This window comes from Lathyrus oleraceus, chromosome 2 (assembly GCF_024323335.1).
Source record: "Lathyrus oleraceus cultivar Zhongwan6 chromosome 2, CAAS_Psat_ZW6_1.0, whole genome shotgun sequence".
In the NCBI taxonomy this organism is placed as follows: domain Eukaryota; kingdom Viridiplantae; phylum Streptophyta; class Magnoliopsida; order Fabales; family Fabaceae; genus Lathyrus; species Lathyrus oleraceus.
In genome coordinates this window covers 5,259,853-5,282,056 of record NC_066580.1, presented here as the reverse complement: position 1 = coordinate 5,282,056, position 22,204 = coordinate 5,259,853, and the positions used below count along the sequence as shown (strand labels likewise).

Genomic DNA, 22,204 nt, shown 5'->3' with positions numbered 1-22,204 from the left:
CAATTTCCTAGTTTGAGATTTTTGAAGATGTATATCCAAAAATATTATTGAATGGTTAAATGATAAATCATCTTAATAAAACCGTTGTTAAATGGCTTCGGGAGTATTTTCGGGGATGCATCTCCGAACTAAATTTTGTCAAAAATAAGTTTTTGTGCGTCCGGAGATTCATCTCCAAAAAAACCGGAGGCATTTTTGAATTTTCAGAAATGCGACCCATACCATAAGCGTGAAATCAATTGGTCCCTTATTTCGTGGTTACAAACGAACATGATTATGTCAAATCAATCAAACTCATTACAATTACTGGTTTGCTTCTTTCATCTATAATGCATAGACCCAAATTTCTCCACATATCTCCTGTCCCATATCCTCTTATGTACTCCTCTCCATACCTCCTTTTCATACTCATCGATATTTTCTTCAACTTATCAATCTAACTGCATCTTCATCCCTTACCATCCTACCATCTCTTTTGCTATAAACACTTAACAATTACAAACTTTTAACAATTACAAACTTTCAAGTATAGAAAAATGATATATTGTTCAAGACATTCATACATAATTATATATTGAAATGAACGGGTGGAACAATGGTGTTAATTAACATGTCATCCATGATATACCAATAAAGATCAAATCTTTATGTGAAATTATTTCCAATAAATGGAAGAAAGATCTTTTAGTAGGTATAGTGATATATCCAACTCTTTTATTATTATGAAACATTTGATTTTTCACACACACTCTTATATTCTTTTTTGTTGATTACTAATCTTTTACATGTTACCTCAGATATCATTAGGACTTAGGATAATTATGTAACAAAATATTCAAGAATCCAAGGTAAATTTTCACTTATTTATTATTAAAGAAAATGAATGACCATGTTGCTACATCTAACTATGTTTTCATCTAAATTTGAATCAGCTGCCAACATCTCCTCCTTATATGAGTGTAAACTTAATGCAGGTCTATTTTGATTGATCACCCAATCTTTTTTCATCTCATGTTTATGTAATCATGTTTTACACTTTCTTATCAATATAAATTATATTTTTTTAGATTAAGTAAAGTGTTGATGAGGCTATTGTTGGATATGATTAGAGTGCTATAACAATAAGAATTGATTAATTAACCTCTCACTTAAGTTCTACATATATCTATAATGCATCGGTGATTTTTAATTATATTATTAACCTTGAAAGTATGTTAACGTTGGAATCAAACCTCAATCTTGAAGATAGTTCGAATTAATCCTGATGAACAAGAATCAATCTTTCTTATAGATTACGCATCTTATTCTTCACCCTTTACTTGAAATCAACCACACCATAGTTGTGAGATGATTCTACTTTGCACTTAGATTTAAAGAAATGAAAAGAAAAGATAAATTCATATTTGAGAGAATACAAAATTGTGGAGGAAGAAGAAGAATGTATTGCAGTGTGCAACTACAATGAATTATATTACAAAAGTAATAATATAGTGATGATATATATCTTTAACTACATATAGTCTCCTCATATTTATAATGAGATTACTTGCATTCTAAGTAATCTCAAAATAATTAACTCAACTGTTACACAAAAGTATTAAGTTCAACTCTATCAAATTCTAGCTGATTCGACTCTATTGAATATACGTTTTTTTAGACTTTATCGAAGTAAACTTCTTCGACAACTTCATACAGACTTCGACACTGTCGAATACAATCTTACCTAATACAAAGAATTACATATTTATCAGTTATCTAATTGTGTCATCCGTTAACCGGTTTTAATTTTCAATGAAAGTTAGGAGTTAGAAATAACATCCAAACATAATCCTGAACCGTTCACACCAGTTGCATATGCAAAAAAAAGGTTACACACCATAATTCGCACAAATGTGATCATCAACACCATGGAGGATCACTACTCACTCTCCGGATTCCCCATAGTTCATTAAAATATATAAGTGTCACAGACCATCAAGGTAAGAGTAGATGGACCGAAAATTCGAATAAAGTTGATTAAAACAACATTCCATAAATATTAGTTATGCAGGAATTATGAACCCTTTGGAAGTATATAATTGAAAGTCATCCATATATACATGCTTAAAAAAGGGATGTTAGAAAGACGTCTCCTTACAAATTATACCGTCACCCCAAAGATTTTTACACAAAAATCCCACGACGACAAGATATGGCTAAAGAGAATGAATGAAGCCAACACTCCTAGATGAAGGTGGTGAAGTTGCCACCGATACATATTGGTCATGCTACAGGAAAAAAGACACACTTCCACAAATAAAAGTCAAACATTATAAGCAAAGGGCTACCATCATTATAACGTAAAGTTGAATCCTAGGATATAAACATAGAAATCTATCGTCTTATATGTCTGTTACACCTGCAATTTTTGACAGAGTAAATTAAGGTTTAAGATATGCATCCTCTATTATGTTTGTATCGTCTTGCCTCGTTTTTATGGACATTGGCGAGTGCTACCATTAATAAGGCGAACATGGATTTTTACCATTTTTAAGCGCTAGAAATGCATGACCCACAGGCTCGCCCGCCCCAATTTTTACAGGGAGGGCAAAGCTTTTCGATCCACATTTTTTTACTATGTTCGCCTCATCCCATTTGTTTGTGGGATGAATGTAAATGAGGATGACATGCAAATTTGCCACCCCTACGTTCGACACGTGCATGAAATTAATTGAAACTAGAATATAACTCGCGAGTTGCGTTGTTGATCTATAATATATTAATGTCATTGTATATGAAATTTTAAACTTCATCAAAATTTTAGATTTTTTTTATTGAGTAATTTTAAAATAATTATATTTGAATAATTATTATATGTAGTTTTATAAACACATATTTGAAAAAAAGTTGAATTTTAAGAGTAATAGAGAAAATCAATTGATTATTTTGATAGAATTTTTTTTCTAGTAAATTTATTTGAATAACTATTTTATGAGTTTATTAGGACATTTGAGAATAATTTAAATTTTAAGGAGTAATAAAAAAGACCGATGTAATTGTAAATAATATAAGAATTATACTAAATTTTATCAATTAGTTTGTATCTTAAAAATTTAATGATTTTAATGATTGAATAATAGATAATAGAATAATGGTTAAATTTTTAATTTAGTTTAATTTATTTTTATTCAAAGAGAATAATTGATTGATTGGCATTACAAAGCAATAATAATTGTACTAAAATATAATGAAAAAAACACTTTCAAATTTTTTAATATTACATTAATTGTTGAGTTAAAAATTGGAATTGTAGATAATTATTATCAATAATAAGTAAGAAATATAATTTTAAAATTTCTAATAGTCCTTAATTATAGGTTGTGGATTTAGATTGATAGATAATTAGTAAATAGTGAGAAATTGAGATTCAATTTGATTTTTTTAAATATGATACTAACTACAAAATTAAAATTTTGATTGGTAGATAATGTTACTAATATTGTAAAATGGAGCTTCCGTTTTATTTAGAGTCAGAATTTGGATGGATGAATAATTAAAATAATGAGAAATGAATTTTAATTTTTTTAAAGTCATTAGTGATTAAATATGAATGTGGAATCATAGATTATTATTGGCCACAGTTAGAAAGAAATAAAAAATAAAACTTCATAACAATTGAAACGAAAATTAAATATTATCTATATGTATTAATTATAGTATTGTTAGAAATAAAAATTAAATATTATCTATATGCAATAATTATAGTATTGTTAGAAATAGTTTGTCTAAAGAAATAAAATATTTTTTATAAAGAATAAAAATATCAACTATTCCATATCGCTAAATCACAAAAATGTTTTAAAATCGAGGGAAGGAAATTAAACCAAAGAATAACTTCGTAACAATTAAATGAAAATTAAACAAAAAATAATAATCTAATTGGTATTGTTATATCTTGACGAAAATATGTGTATTATAGTTCAAAAAATTTGACGATCTAAATGATTATTATTCATAGAGACGATAGACTTTCAAATTGAAGACCCGGAAATTTATGTGAACTTTCAAATTAAAGACCCTTAAATTTATTTGCATCTTTGTTACAAAGACAATATATATCAAAATAATTCTGAGTATAAAATATAATTAAGATAATAATTAGAATTTATACTAAAGAAATAAATAAGAATTTATATCCGAAAGAAAGCATAAATACTACAATTCTAAAATTACGAAGAGGAAGGAAATTAAACCAAAAAAATTAAATAAAAATCAATACAAAAAATAAAAATATCTGAACAAAAGCATATATATTGCATTTTCTAGAATTGTGATGCTTCAAATGATTGTAAGAGACGTGTATTTCAATTTTCGTTCTAAGATTGTTGTTTGTAGGAGTTGAGACCGATTGAACTCTCACTCAAATTGCAAAACCTGCAAAATAATAATTAAAAATTATGTTAGACAATATAAATATGAGTATGAAATGAATTTAAATATGATAAAAATAATATTTATGAAATGAATTTGAATATGACAAAAACAAAAAAATTAAAATTTATACGAAAAAAATATGGGTAGAAAATTGATTTGAATAGATGTAAAACAAAAAGATGAAACCTTCCAAGAGCTTTTGGATTAGATAAAGATAAAAAAATCAATTTCTTTTTTGAATCGGTGTTGAATATTTCATCCATTCATCTCATTTTATGTCTGATTATGCATCAAGTTTTAAATATCCCTTTCATAAAACTCTTCCTTTTCTAAACATTAATTTTTTATAATAATTAAAAGAGTATAACTAAAAACTTGTAACTAATATTTATACCAAAAATAAATTGCAACTAATATACAATATAATAATGATAATATTAAAAACTAAAAACAAAAAATTAAATATGTTAGTAATTACTACTAACACACAATTTTCAACTAAATAAATAAAATAAGAATAAAATTATCAGTTACTTTATATAAAATCTGAATACTTCGTTATTTTTCAAAAGTATTTGTAAAATAGTTATTAGAAATTTTACTGTAGTATCAAAATCTCTCTTTTAAGCATTCTCTCTTTTATTTTATAAATAATATTATTTTTAATAGTGATATCTAGATATTATATTATTATTATTAGCCAAATATTATATTATTATTTATTATTTTTATTAATATTATTGTTGATAGTGGTGATTGTTTTGGTACTTTAAGAGTCAAAAAATGAATGTTGATAAATAATGGTGTTTTGATTGATGGTTTAATAGAAGATATACACATAAGCTAATAGGATGATGTAATTATTTTTGAAGAAGACTGTGTTAAGTGTCGCAATATAGTTTAAAGCATTGGATTTAATATATATAAAATGGTTATTAGAAACTTTACTGATAGTAAAAAAAAAAATATTCTTTGAAGATTTTAAGAATAAAATAATATAATAACATTTGAAAAAACTAATTAATTAATTAGATCAAAATCTATCTTCTAAACATTCTCTTTTATTTTATAAATAATATTATTTTTAATAGTGATATCTAAATATTATATTATTATTATTATTATTATTATTATTAACCAAATATTGTATTAATATTATTGTTAATAGTGGTGACTGTTATGGTACTTTAAGAGTCAACAAATAAATGTTGATAAATAATGGTGTTTTGATTGATGGTTTAGTAAAAGATATACACATACACTAATATGATGATGTTGATTGTTTTTGAAGAAGATTGTATTAAATTTAAAGTATTGGATTTAATATATATAAATAGAAATAGATATCTATATAGTCAAAAACATTTTTGAGAATGTCTTCCATAAACATCAACTAATTTACATAGACATCAACTAATTTAATGATTTATAAATATTTATTTTATTTAAAATAAATAAAAGTAAAGTGTAATGAATTTAAGTGTAGAAAGTTTATTAATTTTTATAAATCACAAATTTTAATTTTAAAAATAAAATTAATTATAGTAATCAAACAATTTTTTTTAACTATGATTAATTCAAACATAAAACTAAATATACATTTTTAGTGGAATTTGAATCTTTTATATATATATATATATATATATATATATATATATATATATATATATATATATATATATATATATATATATATATATATATATTATTTTTTCTTTCCTAAACTTATGTCTAAGTTTATGTAAGGGTAAATAATTGAGGGAAGGATTGGCACTAGTGACCAAACAAATACAAGTTCTGTCGCATTAAGGAAGAAAAAGTTGGATATTATTACACATGTAAACAAATACAACATAGGATTCCTCTTAGATTCCGTTGTCTATGCTTTCAACGACTCTATTTTACAAAGGCACTTTTTTCTTCTTATTTACCTTAACTAAGATTTTTAAGAAACTATTCTTGATATAGATAATTTAACAATAATTTTTGGTTTAGAAAACCATAAATCATGTTTAAATACAAGGTAGGCAGCCTCGGATCCTAGAAAAGTTTTTAGTATATTTTAAGAAAAACAAAATCATGAATCCATATGCACGTGTGACATTTTTCTTTACAATTAACTATATTTATTTTATATATAGTTATAGTTAAATGTTTTTAAACATATGTTGTATTTGAAAGAAAATGAGAGAGCCGCACGAGAGTTAGTACATTGGATTCTCAAAGATATGTGAGGCAGAATCCAAAGACACATGCATGCAATATAGCACCTGACACAATGATTTCATTTTTTCTTAATCAAACATTTCAACTTTTGTTTTGCTTTAAACAAACAAACAAAATCCTTTTCTCTTGTCTTGTCTTGTATAGACATAAATTTGAAAGATTAGCAACCGACTTAACGGCACCTACCACTGAGAACATGCACAAGTCTTTTGGTTGTAAAGAAAAACATGCACAAGTTTTGAGACAAGTGGTGTATGTTGCACAAATATTCCTAATCTTTCAATTTATTCATTCAGACACTTGTATAAGTATTATATCATAGATTTTCAATATATTACTTCCATCTATCCATTAGATTCTTTTGGAATAAAAGAGTATCTTGAGCTATTTCAATTTACAATATTTTCTTTCAATTCTACCATCTAACTAATATCATTTTTATTATTCTTAATATTTGACAATGATACTTTAGTAAAAAAATATTATTATATATTTTTTTTATTCTTTTCTTTAATTTGTGTGAAATGATCAATTGAATCATTTAATACTGTTGGTCAAAATAAAAGAGAGATAAAGAGAGTATGAAGAAGAAACAAGAAAAATAATAGTAAAAAGAAACAATAATGGTTATGAGAACTTTGAGAAGATGTTAAATAATAATCATTCATCTTTCTTGTTTTATTGGCTATAAAAGTCTTGTATCTTTCATTTGTAATCATCAGAACATAATTTCAATAAATTCTTTTAGTGTAATCGAGTTGTGAAATTTTCATGTGAGGAGAGGTTAATGAATTTATATATTTTATTTTTATTAAGTTTGTGTGCTTCCGCGTTAATTTGTTCTTCCACAAATCTGATAATATGGGGAAATTTTGCGTAGTTTCCTAACAACTGGTATCAGAGTCAGTTGGTTGATTTTTCTAATTTTTTCTAGTAAAGAAATTTTTAGAGACGATCCTGAGAAAATCAGATTTAAGTGGGAGTGATGGCTGCAGACAAAGGAAAAATGAAAATTGAAAAGTTCGATGGTGTGGACTTTAGCTTTTGGAAGATGCAGATTGAAGATTATCTATATCAGAAAAAGCTACATCAACCTCTCATGGAAACGAAGCCAGATTCGATGAAGGAAGATGAGTGGAACCTTCTCGATAGGCAAGCACTTGGCGTTATCCGATTGTCGTTATCTCGAAATGTTGCTTTTAACATTGCGAAGGAGAAGACAACCACTGGTCTTTTGAAGGCTCTTTCAAGCATGTATGAAAAGCCTTCAGCATCAAATAAAGTTCATTTGATGAGACGGTTATTTACACTTCGGATGACAGAAGACACATCAATTGCACAACATATCAATGAACTCAATATTGTAACAACCCAATTGAGTTTAGTTGGAATTGAGTTTGACGATGAAGTACGAGCATTGATACTTTTGTCTTCCTTACCAGATAGTTGGAGTGCTACTGTCACGACAGTGAGTAGCTCGTCAGGAAGTACAAAGATGAAATTTGATGATGTTCGTGATCTAGTTCTCAGTGAAGAGATCAGGCGAAGAGAGTTGGGTGAATCATCATCCTCTTCAGTATTACATACAGAGGAAAGAGGAAGAAATTCAACCAGGGGATATGGACGTGGTAAATCAAAGGACCGACGATCCAAATCCAGAAATCATCGTAGTTTCAATAATTCGAAGACTATCGAATGTTGGAATTGTGGAAAGAAAGGGCATTACAAAAATCAATGTAGACTCCCACCAAAGAATCAAGAGGTAAAGGATGAAGCAAATGTTGCTTCCACTTCAAGAGGAGAAGGCGCGTTGATATGCTCTTTGGAGAATAAGGAAGAGTCTTGGGTGTTAGAATCTGGAGCATCCTTCCATGCCACTTCCTAGAAAGAATTCTTTAATAATTATGTCTCTGGAAACCTCGGTAAAGTTTACCTCGGTAATGAGAAATCATGTGAGATTGCAGGTAAAGGTGTAGTGAAGATTAAGTTAGGTGGGTCTGAATGGAAATTGAAAAATGTAAGACATATTTCCGACCTGACAAAGAACTTAATCTCAGTAGGCCAGTTGGCTAGTGAAGGCTACACAACAGTCTTTCATGGTGATCAATGGAAGATTTCAAAGGGTGCAATGACAGTTGCTCGCGGTAAAAAGAGTGATACTCTTTACAAGACAGCGGGAACTTATCACTTGATTGCCGTTGCGAAAAATGAAAGTCCCAATCTATGGCACCAAAGATTAGGCCATATGAGTGAGAAAGGGATGAAGATCATGCACTCAAACGGAAAACTACCAGGTCTTAGGTCAATAGAAATTGACATGTGTGAAGACTGTATACTTGGGAAACAAAAGCGAGTCAGCTTTCAGACAAATGGGAGAACCCCGAAGAAGGAAAGGCTTGAGCTTATTCACTCTGATGTTTGGGGTCCAACTACCGTCTCATCTATTGGAGGGAAGAAATACTTCGTGACTTTTATTGATGACCATTCCAGAAAGGTATGGGTATAATTTCTGAAATATAAGTCTGACGTATTTGAGGCTTTCAAGGTGTGGAAAGCGATGGTAGAAAACGAGACCGGATTGAAGATCAAAAAGCTCTGAACTGACAACGGTGGTGAATATATAGACACCAAGTTCAAGAATCTATGTTATGAGTACGGAATCAAAATGGAGAGGATTATGCCAGGTACGCCTCAACAGAATGGTGTAGCTGAGCGTATGAATCGAGCTTTGACTGAAAGAGCCAGAAGCTTATGTGTGCAGTCAGGCTTACCGAAGCAGTTCTGGGCAGAGGCAGTCAACACATCAGCTTATTTAATCAACCAAGGTCCATCGGTACCATTGGAGCATAGAATACCAAAAGAGGTATGGAGCGAAAAAGAGGTAAAACTCTCACATCTTAGAGTTTTCAGATGTGTGGCATATGTGCACATTAGTGATCATGGCAGGAATAAGCTTGATCCCAAATCAAAGAAATGCATTTTCCTCGGTTATGGTGAGGATGAGTTTGGCTATCGACTATGGGATGATGAAAACAAGAAAATGATCCGCAGTAGAGATGTGGTCTTTAATGAAAGAGTTATGTACAAAGATAGGCATAACACAAGCACCAATGGATCAAAATTAAATGACCCAGTTTATGCAGAGGTTGATGATATCCCAGAAAGTTCTATAATTGAAAATCCTCAATTAGAGGAATCAACTGAACAAAGTGAGCAACAGTATGACGCATCAGAGACTTGTACTCCAACTTCTATATTGAGAAGGTCTTCTCAACCTCATGTTCCCAATAGGAGATACATGGACTATATGTTGCTAACTGATGGAGGTGAGCCTGAAGACTATGCAGAAGCATGTCAGACCACAGATGCTAGTAAGTGGGAGCTTGCAATGAAAGATGAGATGAAGTCTTTAATCTCCAACCAGACATGGGAACTAGTTGAGTTACCTAGTGGAAAGAAGGCACTTCACAACAAATGGGTGTATCGAGTAAAAGAGGATCATGATGGTTCTAAGCGATACAAAGCTCGACTAGTTGTCAAAGGATTTCAGCAAAAAGAAGGAGTTGATTACACTGAAATCTTTGCTCCAGTTGTGAAACTCAATACTATCAGGTCAGTTTTAAGTATTGTGGCCAACAAAGAGCTCTACCTTGAGCAATTGGACGTGAAGACTGCATTTCTTCACGGAGACTTAGATGAGGAGATCTACATGCACCAACCTGAAGGTTTCTTAGAGGAAGGGAAACGGAGTATGGTGTGCAGATTAAAGAAGAGCTTGTATGGCCTGAAACAAGCTCCAAGACAGTGGTATATGAAGTTTGAAAGCTTTATGCACAATGAAGGTTTCCAGAAGTGCAATGCCGATCACTGTTGTTTCTTCAAGAGATATAAGTCCAATTACATCATTTTGCTACTCTATGTCGATAATATGTTAGTAGCAGGTCCAGATATGAATGAAATTAGAAACTTGAAGTTGTAGTTATCAAAGGAGTTTGACATGAAGGATTTGGGTCCAACAAAGAAGATTCTTGGAATGCAAATCATGAGAGATAAGCAAAGAGGAATTTTGTAGTTATCTCAGGCAGAGTACATCAATCGTATTTTGCAAAGGTTCAACATGGGTGTAGCACCTCAAATTTGCACCTACCCTTTGTACATACATTCTCATATTAGGTCATAACATTAACATAGTCCACTGCATAACATTGCATTGTCCCTTTTGCCCAAGTGCAAGCCATTCAGAAGAATTAGGTCAAACTGGTCAGGAGATCAGTCAATCAAGCAAGTCAGTGCATTTTCCTTTGAGGCAAGGCCCTAGGGTTGGCCCAACATGTTCACATGACCTAGGGGTCCTTTTGAAGTGTTTTGCTAAAAGATTGGGTGCCCAGAAGTCATCAGTCATGGCTCAGTTCACCAGAAACCCTAAAAAGTCAACCATGGTCAACTGTGGTCAACTGTGCCTGATTTTATGGATTTCAAGGTGGGAAATGGTTTGAAGGGGTTCATTCATGTCCATATTAGCCTCATATAACATGTCAAACATCATCATGGAAGAATTTGAAGTCAAACAAGAAATTTCCAAAAATAGAAAGTTGACCTGTATTTGGAATTTGCCAAAAATGGAAAGTCTTGATCCTCAAAACTACATCATGATACAAGCTTCAAATGAATTTTTTCCCAACATGAAAGTTGAAGATATTGTTCTCCCATTTTCAAAAAGTCCAAGAACACTCAATTCCCATGAATGGTTGGCAAGTTATGATCAAATCATTCTCAAAAAAATTTGAACTTCAAAGTGGCATATCTTCCAAACCATTTGGCCAAATTGGGTGGGGTTTTTTGCTACAAGTCACATTTGATGCCCTCTTTCCAAATATGTCATCACAATTTACCAAAAACTCACCAATCAAAATGGCACTTTTTGAAGTGACTTGAATTATTTCAAGTGAGGTGAAAAAGTGATTTTGCAATTTAAGCCTTTCCAATATATTTTGCCAATTGAAATTGCTAAGAAATCATATTTGGAGTGTGTACAAGGCCACTTTCGCAGCTGTAACCACAGACCTTGCCATTTGAGTGAAAATTGACAAATTAGCAAAAACATGTCATTTTTCCAAATTCCAATTACCACCTTGCTTAATCATGCTTAGCAACTTAAAACAGCATACATATATCACTTTTTCTGCTCAAAGAAACCCTAGCAGCCGCACTAAAGACAGATTTTCTCACTTTCTCTCAATTTCATTTTCTTCCATTTGTGAAAACTCTGTCAACAAACCTCAAGAACTCGACCTGGCCTTTGCTTGCTTCATCACTACTCACCATTTGGAGCACTTTTCAAGCTTGAATCTCCAGCTGTAATAGCATCCTCGAGCTCTGTTTCACCAAGAACATTTCCATGGCAGTTCAAGTTTGAGGACATACCAAGCTTTCCTGAGCCAAGGCCTTCACTCATCCATCATTTCAAGCAATTTTGAGCATCTGTTTTAAGCCAACATCACCAAATCAACACTGTTTCACTATTTGTTTCAAAATCAAGTAAGGTTTCAAACCCATCCTTTTCCAAAATCATGATATGCAATGTGTAGATCTCACTACCCTGGTCACAATGAACTTGGAATCATGTTGAATGGTTGAGTAGTTTAGGAGAAATCTAGTTTTTAAGTTTGGTGATGCATGTTGTTTTTGCTCGATTCGTGTTAATTAGTTGGATTCAATGCAAATGAGTGATGGATTATGCATGCTTGTTGTTTGCTGATTACATTGATGTATTCAATTGCCATTTCTGGGTTTAAAATTTTTTCACGAATTTTGGAAGGGATGAAGTTGTTACTGTTCAGCATAAACCCTAATCTGTATTGCCATGCCCAGAACTTTGAACTTCACGTGCATTGCATGGTCCTGTTCATCCATTAGCCAATCGTTTTATTTCCTTTCCCTGGCCAAAACGCGGCGTTTAGATAAGTGACCCTGGTTATTACAAAAATGCCATCAGCGTGCCCCTTGTCTCATTAAACTCATGTCATTTTTCATTATTTATTTCAATTTGATACATCATTTTGCAAAATCCATAACATCATCAGTTTTAATCCAATTTTAATGGGATTTTTTGCATTTGATTCATCAGGATCTCTATTATTTTATCATATTTTTTCCTGATTTTTTGGATAAGTGGTTTTTATTTGGTATTAGGGTTTGCAACATGTATCCATTTCTTGTACCTTTTGCCAAATCATTTGTGAAATAGTGATGCTTCATCCTTTGCCCTTGAAATTTTTTGTGCTTAAACTAGACACATCCATGGTGATTTTGGTATAAAGTTCATGAATTTATCGTCTCTGGTATTAGAGTTATGATTTTTTGAAGTAGGGTGTGACAATTTGTGTCACACCATTGATGTGCAACTTGATGATTTTCATAGCCATGCCTCTTGACCTCAAAATGCTTTGATTTTTTGCATGAATTCACTTGGGTATGTCTAGTTTACATGTGATTTTTTGTGGATTTGTTTATGGTATTTTCCAATTGATTGAGATTTTTATCCCCTGTTTGGTCTTGTGTTGACTTTTTGTGATACATGTTCCCATTTCATTTGTGAAATCCTCATACTTTATTAGATGGACATGAAATTTGATATGTGATTAGTAGACATCTTAAGCTTTGCCATGGTTTCAATCCCATTCATTTCTCATATGTTATCACTGATTTATGATTTTTTCAAGTTGATGCATGTTTGGTTGACTTCTTTGAGCATGTTTGGAATTACCTTGCCTTTCTGATTTTCATTGACCACCTTCTACTTGTCCAAATGAATTGAAATTTGACATGCTTACCATGCTATGGGTTGTGTTTGACCATGATTTATTTGCTGATTTTTTGAAATGTTTGAGATTGGTTTTGAGTTAAGTCTTGCTGTTGACTTCTATGGGCTTCTAAATGCCATGCCTTGACCTAATTTGTTCATGAAATGATGATGATGATTGATATGAATGTGAAACCAATTGGGTTTGTTTCTTGATTGTTTGAACATGATTTTGGACACTTGCCATTTGCTGTTTTAACATTTTCATCCCCTTTTGACCCTAGGCTTGTCCTAGTGGTCCTGTTACTCACATTTGAGCTCATTTTTTCAGGTTAACCAACAATTATCCAATGAGACCAATTCAAATTGATTGAGTTTGCTTGTTTATCATGACTAATCTATTTTGTTGTGTAGGTTGCTTGGCTCACATGCCTTGAGCTTTGTGCATTGCACATTTAACCTGCTTGTGTTGATTGTTGACTTCTGTTTCATTTTGAGTTAATTTTGACTGTATACTAATGTTGCTTGACTGGTTTCAGGTACTTTAGTTGCTTTTAGTTCCTTGTGAACTTTGCTTTGCTTTGCTTGAATAGAAATTTGCATTGAGGTATATTTTCTCATCTTCATGTAGTCTGGAAGACCTGGCCTGTTACTTGGCCAGGCAAATGTCTGAAGTCCTCCTTAAGAGGCAATGTTTTTGATTGTTTAAAATTGTCCTTGTATAGAGTCAAAGACCTCCTAAGTGAAGAGGCAATTGGCAGAACCCAAGGGATATGCAATCTATCCCCTGCTACTCTGTGTGTCATCTGCTTTGCTCACACCACTGTGTTGATGCATTGCAGATACAAACCCAAGATCTTGTACAATTGTACAGTTGAGTCAGTTTCAAATGTGTAGAAGGGTTCCCACTTTCTGAACCCACACATTCTTGTCTTAAGCTCTCCCAGGCCAGGGATAAGAGCTGTGAAGTCTTATCTTCACTCACCTTTCATCTGCTTCACCTTAGCCCCTTAATGGCAAGGTTAAGAGCTAACACTACCCAGTTCCAGTGGTTTGTTTGTTGAGGTTGATATGACCCCTCGACTAAAACCTAACCTTGATTGAGCCCATTGTTTGCATATAGTGCGTGCTACTTGTGCTTGTGTGCTTGTTTGACTTGCTTCCTGTGCAAGTTAGGTTTGCTTTAGCTTGCTTCCTGTGCAAGATAGGTTTGGTGTGGCTTGCTTCCTGTGCAAGTCATGTTTAGGATAGGCTTGCTTCCTGTGCAAGTTAGCTAGAAACCTTAACTTAGGGATGATTTTGCATGATAACATCTAGGCTCGAGTCGTAGTCTCCCTAGTTGTGTCTCCCTCTGTTATCTGGTTAGGCTAGTCCTTTTTCCCTGTGTTAGGGGAACTACATCGCCCTGATCCTTGTTCCAGACGAGGTATGTAGGCAGGTGGTCGTGCGAGACCACTCCGGGCACCCTTTTCTTTCTTTTTGTGTGTGTTTTGGTTCGGATGCTGATGTAAGTCCAGTGATTGGCAGTCGGGCTCCACGTTTGCCCTTTTGTGTGTGTTTTGGTTCGGATGCTGATGTAAGTCCAGTGATTGACATTCAGGCTCCACGTTTGCCTTTGCCTATGTCTGTTTTGTTTGTGTGTCAGCCGAACTACGGCAACTCTGATTCTCATGTTCAGATGAGATACGTAGGCACAAGATGCGATGTCTTGCCGAGTTTGACTAACGACTAACAACTAACCCTTGTCTGCTTTCGCCCTTGTTGCGATCCTTTCTCTCGCCCTCGTTGCGATCGAGACTTTCCCTTTCTCTTGCCTTAGTTGCAATCGAGACCCTTATTCCCGTAGTTAGCTGAACTACGTTTTGCTCTGATTCTCATTCCCGATGAGATACGTAGGTATAAGACGCGACGTCTTAGCGAGCACACTCCTCTTTTACCCATAGGTAGCCGAGCTACGAAGACTCTGATTCTCATATTCAGATGAGATACGTATGCAATGGATGCGATATCTGTGCGAGTCATTTTTCTCTTGACCCTTTTTAGTAAATAGTACATTAGATAAACACACACCCTTTAGACAAGAAACAACAAGAGTGGATCCCGTAGAGTACTACGGATGCGTAGGGGTGCTAATACCTTCCCTTCGCATAACCGACTCCCGAACCCAAGATTTGGTTGCGAGACCTTGTCTTTTCTTTTCCTTTTCTCCAGGTTTACTTCGAGCGTTTCCTTTCCCTCCTTTGGGATAAATAACGCACGGTGGCGACTCTTCTGTCATTTCTTTCTCGTCGGTTGTTTCTTCGCATACCGTATTTTTCGGGCTGCGACAATGGGCAATGCCAAACCGATTAGCACACCTTTGGCAAGTCATTTTCGCCTATCCAAGGACCAGTCTCCTCAGACGGAGGAAGAAATAGAATTCATGGATAAGATTCCATATGCTTCAGTCATAGGAAGTTTGATGTACGCAATGGTATGTACTAGGCCAGACATTGGCCATGCAGTGGGAGTTGTAAGCAGGTTTATGGCAAATCCAGGAAAAACTCATTGGGAAGCAGTCAAGTGGATTTTGCGGTATCGACGAGGCACTAAAAAGAAATGTCTATACTTTGGCAAAGGAGAAATAAAAGTACAAGGATACGTTGATGCAGACTTTGCCGGTGAAGTTGATCACCGAAGAAGTACGACTGGCTATATATTTATTGTTGGTACTAGAGCAGTTAGTTGGATATCGTGAATACAAAAGATTGTTGCTTTATCCACTACTGAGGCTGAGTATGTAGTAGTCACAGAAGCTAGTAAGGAATTAATATGACTTCAAGGATTGTTAACAAAGTTGGGTTTCATGCAGGAGAAGAGTGTTTTGTATAGTGACAGTCAAAGTGCAATACATCTAGCAAAGAATTCTGCATTTCATTCAAGAACAAAACACATTGGTCTTCGTTATCACTTCATTAGATCTCTTCTTGAGGATGAGGTACTAACATTGAGCAAGATACAAGGAAGTGAGAATCCAGCTGACATGTTAACAAAGGTGGTGACAATTGATAAACTGAAGTTGTGCTCTTCTTCAGTTGGCCTGCTAGAATAATAAATTGATAAACGTTGTTGTTTGACCAAGGTGTGAAGACTGATTAAAATCACTCTTCAAGTGGGAGATTGTTGGTCAAAATAAAAGAGAGATAAAGAGAGTATGAAGGAGAAACAAGAAAAATAATAGTAAAAAGAAACAATAATGGTTATGAGAACTTTGAGGAGATGTTAAATAATAACCATTCATCTTTCTTATTTTATTGGCTATAAAAGCCTTGTATCTTTCATTTGTAATCATCAGAACATAATTTCAGTAAATTCTTTTAGTGTAATTGAGTTGTGAAATTTTCATGTGAGGAGAGGTTAATGAATTTATATATTTTATTTTCATTAAATTTGTGTACTTCCGCATTAATTTGTTCTTCCACAAATCTGATAATATGGGAAAATTTGTTCTTCCGCATAGTTCTTCCACAAATTTGTTCTTCCGCATTAATTTGTGTGCTTCCGCAGGAACTATTAATATCCCTATTCAATTTTTGTTATTATTTTATGTCATTTGCCTGATCCATGAAAAAAAATTATGAGCTGATTTTAAATGGAAAGAGGTATTCCTTCTGTCCTAAATTATAAACTACTTTATCAAAAAATAATTATGAGCCATTTTATAATTTTAATGTAATATTAATGATATGTTTTCGATATATCATTTATCATTTATTTCTATTTTATCTTCAAATTATTTAAATTTTTCTTTATTTTTTATCTGTAATAAATAAAAGACAATATTATAAAATTATGAATAAATTCACTTTTTCATACAACATTGACGATGTTTTTTAATTCGTATAAAATGTTGAAAACATCTTATAATCTGGGATATATTACGTAGACTTCCACTCTGATTAAGGTGATTTCATCATCTAGTACAACAATCACCGTCAATTACGGGTTGGATATTCTCCATTGTAAGAATTAAAACCTAAAAACCAAAACAACACAAATCAAAACCTAAAAATCATCATCAATATTCAACAGTATCCAGAAGAGAATTAAAACAAGGAAGCATATATATATAATAACTTTATTTTCTCTCAAGTACAAGTTTCTGCAAAACTCTAACACTCACAAAACCTCAAATCAAACCCATTACAAATAATATTTGCACTCACCACACTTTCACAAGTACATATTTCTTCTACCAGAGTATAAGAGATGAAAATGAAACTTAAAATCCAAATCTAGCTACTTTCAGAGTAACCAACTAATATACTCTACTAAGTTAAAATCATCATGATGATAACTTCAACATGATGATAACTTCAACATCAACTAGCAAACAAATGAAACTGGTGAATCTTGAAGTGCAACACACAGAAAGATCTCCAAGTCTGGTGGTGCAAAAAATGTTCTACGAAGAGAGAAATTCGAAAGCTCTCTTTGTCTTTGCTTCTTTGGTGCCGGTGGACATGTTGAGATTTCTGGTATCCGAAACTTTTGACCTTTTGGTGTTGAGCATATACTATTACTTGTGTTGGAAACAGAAACAGAAACATCGTCAACAACCTTATCAGCAACCATGCTTCTGTCTTTGTTTTGAGAGGATGTTTCTTGTTTTATGCTCTCTAGATGTTGATTCTTGAAGTGGCTGCTTCTTGTGAGTTTTCTTCCTTTTGTTGTTCTTGTCTTCTTTTTTGGTGTTGTCTTTCCTATAGGGACCATTTCTTGAGATGAGAGAGAGAGAGAGTTTTGTGAGTTTAGTTAGAAGAATGTGAAGTTTTTACATGGTGAGTGCTTTAAATTGTTGAAATGATGTGTGAATATATATTTGACTGAAAAGTGGGTTTTGTAGAGAAGTCAAATTGTGATTCCTCATATAATAATATTTGTGTAGGTGACACTACATGACAAAAGTAAGTCCCTCCACTATAAGGAATCCAAGAGATTTTGATTTTGGAAAAGGAGAGTTATAAGCCAATGCATGCTGAAATTTCAAACAAAATCACTACTTGACTACATTAAAGAGGCCTTGGAAAATCTATGGAGACTTTTAGGATCACTTTAGGATTTTGGAGATAGAATATTGAACCATGAAAGTAAAGTCATGTGAATGATTTAGTTCTATATTGATTATGAATTGATAAAATATCGAAAATGTTAAAAGATTTTGGATTTTGGATATTGCTTGATCAAATTGATCAAGTAAGGAACACGGCTAAGAGAATGGGATTTGTTGTAAATATTAGAAGGGAAACACTCATTTAAATTTACTTTTCAATATTTATTTGAGACTCATTAAGTAAATTTTATTAGGTTTATTTTTCTTCCTATTTAAGTAAGCTTGTTTTAGTATTGTAAACATGTTTTTCATTGTCTTGAAAACTCTATTGAACGCCATAATTTCAACTCTAGTCGACATCGGTATTTTTTTCGTTTTTCATTTTTGATTATTGTTATTTTTTAAGTATATTTTTTGTTATGGTTGGAAATCCACCACAATCTATGGAGAACTTTTATCAATCTTGATGAGCAAGATTGTTATCAACCACATCATGACAATGAAAAGAAAAGAACGATAGAGAAAGAAAGAAAAGAACGTTGGAGGAGAAGAAGAATATTTTCTGCGGAGTTTTTCTCTCCGCACATAACCTGTGGAAACTTCTTTATTCACTTTGCAACTGCAAGATTCTGTAAATACAATATTATGAATTCTTTCAAGAATAGAGGCTACTCCCTCTATTTATAGATTTATGTTAGCTTACTCCCTAAGTCAAAACTCAAAACTATAAAAGCACAAAATAGTTAACATTACTAAAAATAGTTCTAAGTTGAAATCCTATGTGAAGCAACATGTCTCAAAACACTAATACAACTTGACACACTAGACTATTCGACGCATCCTTGTTTTGTCGAGCAACCTACTTCGACACAAGGAATTACAATTCAACACACCACCTAATTTATTGTGTCTAAGCTATCTACATTCATCATAGCTCTTAGTCTTCTAAACACTTCGACATGCAATCCTTTCGTCATGATGTCTGCAATCTGATTCTCAGTTCTGCAGTGTTCCAAATTTATCTTTTCATCTGCTACCTGCTCTCGAAGATAATGGGATCTCATTTCGATATGCTTGCTTCGACCATGTGTTATCGGATTCTTCGCAAAATTGATAGTTGACATGCTGCCGATCTTCATGTTAATTGCTCCATGACTCTTCGTTGTTATCTCTTCGACCTGATTCACCATCTATGTTGCTTGACATGCACAAAGGGAAGCAACTATGTATTCTGCTTTGCACGAAAATAATGTCACTACTGGCTCCTTTCTCGAACTCCAAGCAACTGGTGCACCACCTAGCATAAACACATAGCCAATTGTGGATTTTCGATCCTCAGCATCACTACACCAACTTGAGTCGGTGTATCCCACTAGTTTGCATTCTTTTTCTTCATCAGCTACAGGAAACAAAATGTCATAGTCGAGAGTTCCTTTCAAATACCTTAGTATCCTTTTCGTCGCTGCTAGATGTGATACCTTTGACTTCTGCATGAATCTACTCATCATACCTACATTGTATGTTAAGTTAGACCTTGTGTGACAAAGGTATCGAAGTGACCCAATAAGTCTTCTATATTGGGTTTGGTCGACATCATCTTCATCTGAATTTTTCAACAGTTATAATCTGGGCTCGGTTGGAGTCGGAGTTGGGTTACAATCTTGCATCTCAAATCTCTTGAGTATTTCTCCTGCATACCTCCTTTGATGCATCATCAAACCTCTACCATTCTTGTAGAATTCGATGCCAAGGAAATATGAAATGTCACCCAGATCTGACATTTCAAATTCCTTGTTGAGATCACATTTTAAGTCTTTGATCTCCTTCTTGCAGCTACCTGTTATCAACAAGTCATCGACATAGAGACATAGTATAAGCAATTCACTCTTGCTTCTTCTTACATATACTCCATGTTCATTCGTGCACTTCACAAATTCCTTCTCCCTTAGAAAGCCATCTATCTTCTTGTTCCAAGCTCTTGGAGCTTGTTTAAGTCTGTGCAGGGCTTTATGCAACCTGTACACCTTTCTTTCTTCGCCTTGTTTCACAAACCCAACTGGTTATGCAACATAAACTTTTTCTTCTAAGGGGACATTCAGGAAAGCATATTTCACATCCATCTGACACATCTTTCAATTGTTCATGTTTTCTAGACCAACAACCAACCTGATTGTTCTGATCCTAGCAACAGGTGCAAAAACTTCATCGAAGTCGATTCCTTCTTTCTGAAGAAATCCTTTCGCCACAAGTCTTGCCTTGTGTCGAGTCACTTCTCCTTTGGGATTCAACTTCACCTTGTATACCCACTTCACATCAATTTCCTTCTTATCTTGGGGTCATTCGACAAGTGACCAAATGTTGTTGACTTCTATTGACTTCAGTTCTTCGTTCATTGCTTTCACCCACTTCGAATCTTTCAATGCCTCAGCTGCATTGGCTGGTTCGACATCTGCATAGAAAGCAGAGTAAAACAGCTCATGTTCTTCATTGACTACATCATCTGATGTAATCATACATTCTTGCAACCTTGTAGGCATGTGTCTTGTTCTTTGAGGTCTGCTTGGGCCTGCTTCACTTCTGACTTTTTGTCGAATTTCTCTTTCGACTTCACTAGTTGGTTCATCACATGAGATTCTCATTGAATCCTTCTTAACATTCTCAATCCAATCTCATTCCTTAATCCAATCCACAGTTTTCGACTGAAATAATTGATCCGCTGTCGCACACGGGTCAAAAATGAGTAATAAAATATAGTAAACGGGAAGCGACATCTCGAGTATTGTATCGCAAGGACTCTTGGAAAATTAACCAAATAAGAAAACAAAATAGGGGGTTTCGATTCGATTAAGAATAAGTGATTATAAAATATGATTATAAAAAATGATTATGATATAAGTCGATCTACTGGTTTGGTTTCCTAACTTATCATTAGTTAATATGATTTCCATGCCCTAAGCGGATTCTAATCCCTTTTCGATTATAGTAACAATAACAAGCGTATTGATACTAATATATGATATATGTTCCTAATTTCTGAATTAAACAAACTGATTCCGAATTAAGCAAACGGGTTAAGCACACGTGAATTAAGCAAACGCGATTATGGAACATATATCAATCGAAATTAATCAACACATATTATATAGAACTTGAATAAAGCATACAAGACATAGAACAAAATATTGAAATGGAAAAGACATTTGATTGAAAATTAAGAAACCTCAAAGTATCGGCGGAAACCGATTACAGCAGATCAACCTTGTGAATTTTAGTTCTCCATGAAATCTTCTAAGCAATATTGTATCATCAAAATTCAGAATAGGATTCTTGTAGCAGTGAAAGACCTAATATAATAAAAGGGGAATTCGGGCCCTTATGGGATCCGATCCGAAAATTACAAAAACCGGCCCAAACTAACTATTTTAATTAAGTCTGGAACTTCAACGAATTATTCGACCCTTCTTCATTCTAAATTTGCTTTTGAATTCAACATGAAACTTATATTTCTTTCTTAGCTTTCCAACGCATATTAGAACGCGTCAATCCGACTCCTATAATCCAAGTTATGATCTGCATAGTGATAAGGTATCAAATAACTATTTATGCTAAAAATAAAGTACAAAAATAAAATAAAGCCAAAAATAAACTTAAATATTAAAACACACTAAAAT

General features: G+C 33.1%; 1 protein-coding gene across 1 annotated transcript; it reads right to left on the bottom strand.

Annotated features, from left to right (window-relative positions):
• Positions 1 to 17,806: 17,806 nt before the first annotated feature.
• LOC127121005 (cyclin-dependent protein kinase inhibitor SMR9) lies at positions 17,807 to 18,196 on the bottom strand. The gene has a single exon (XM_051051626.1). The coding sequence runs from the start codon at positions 18,194 to 18,196 to the stop codon at positions 17,807 to 17,809; it is 390 nt and encodes a 129-aa protein (XP_050907583.1).
• Between the last annotated feature and the right edge of the window lie 4,008 nt (positions 18,197 to 22,204).

What these genes read in the sequence shown, in the direction of transcription:
- LOC127121005 (XM_051051626.1), bottom strand. Translation starts at nt 18,196, where the DNA reads ATGGTCCCTATAGGAAAGACAACACCAAAAAAGAAGACAAGAACAACA.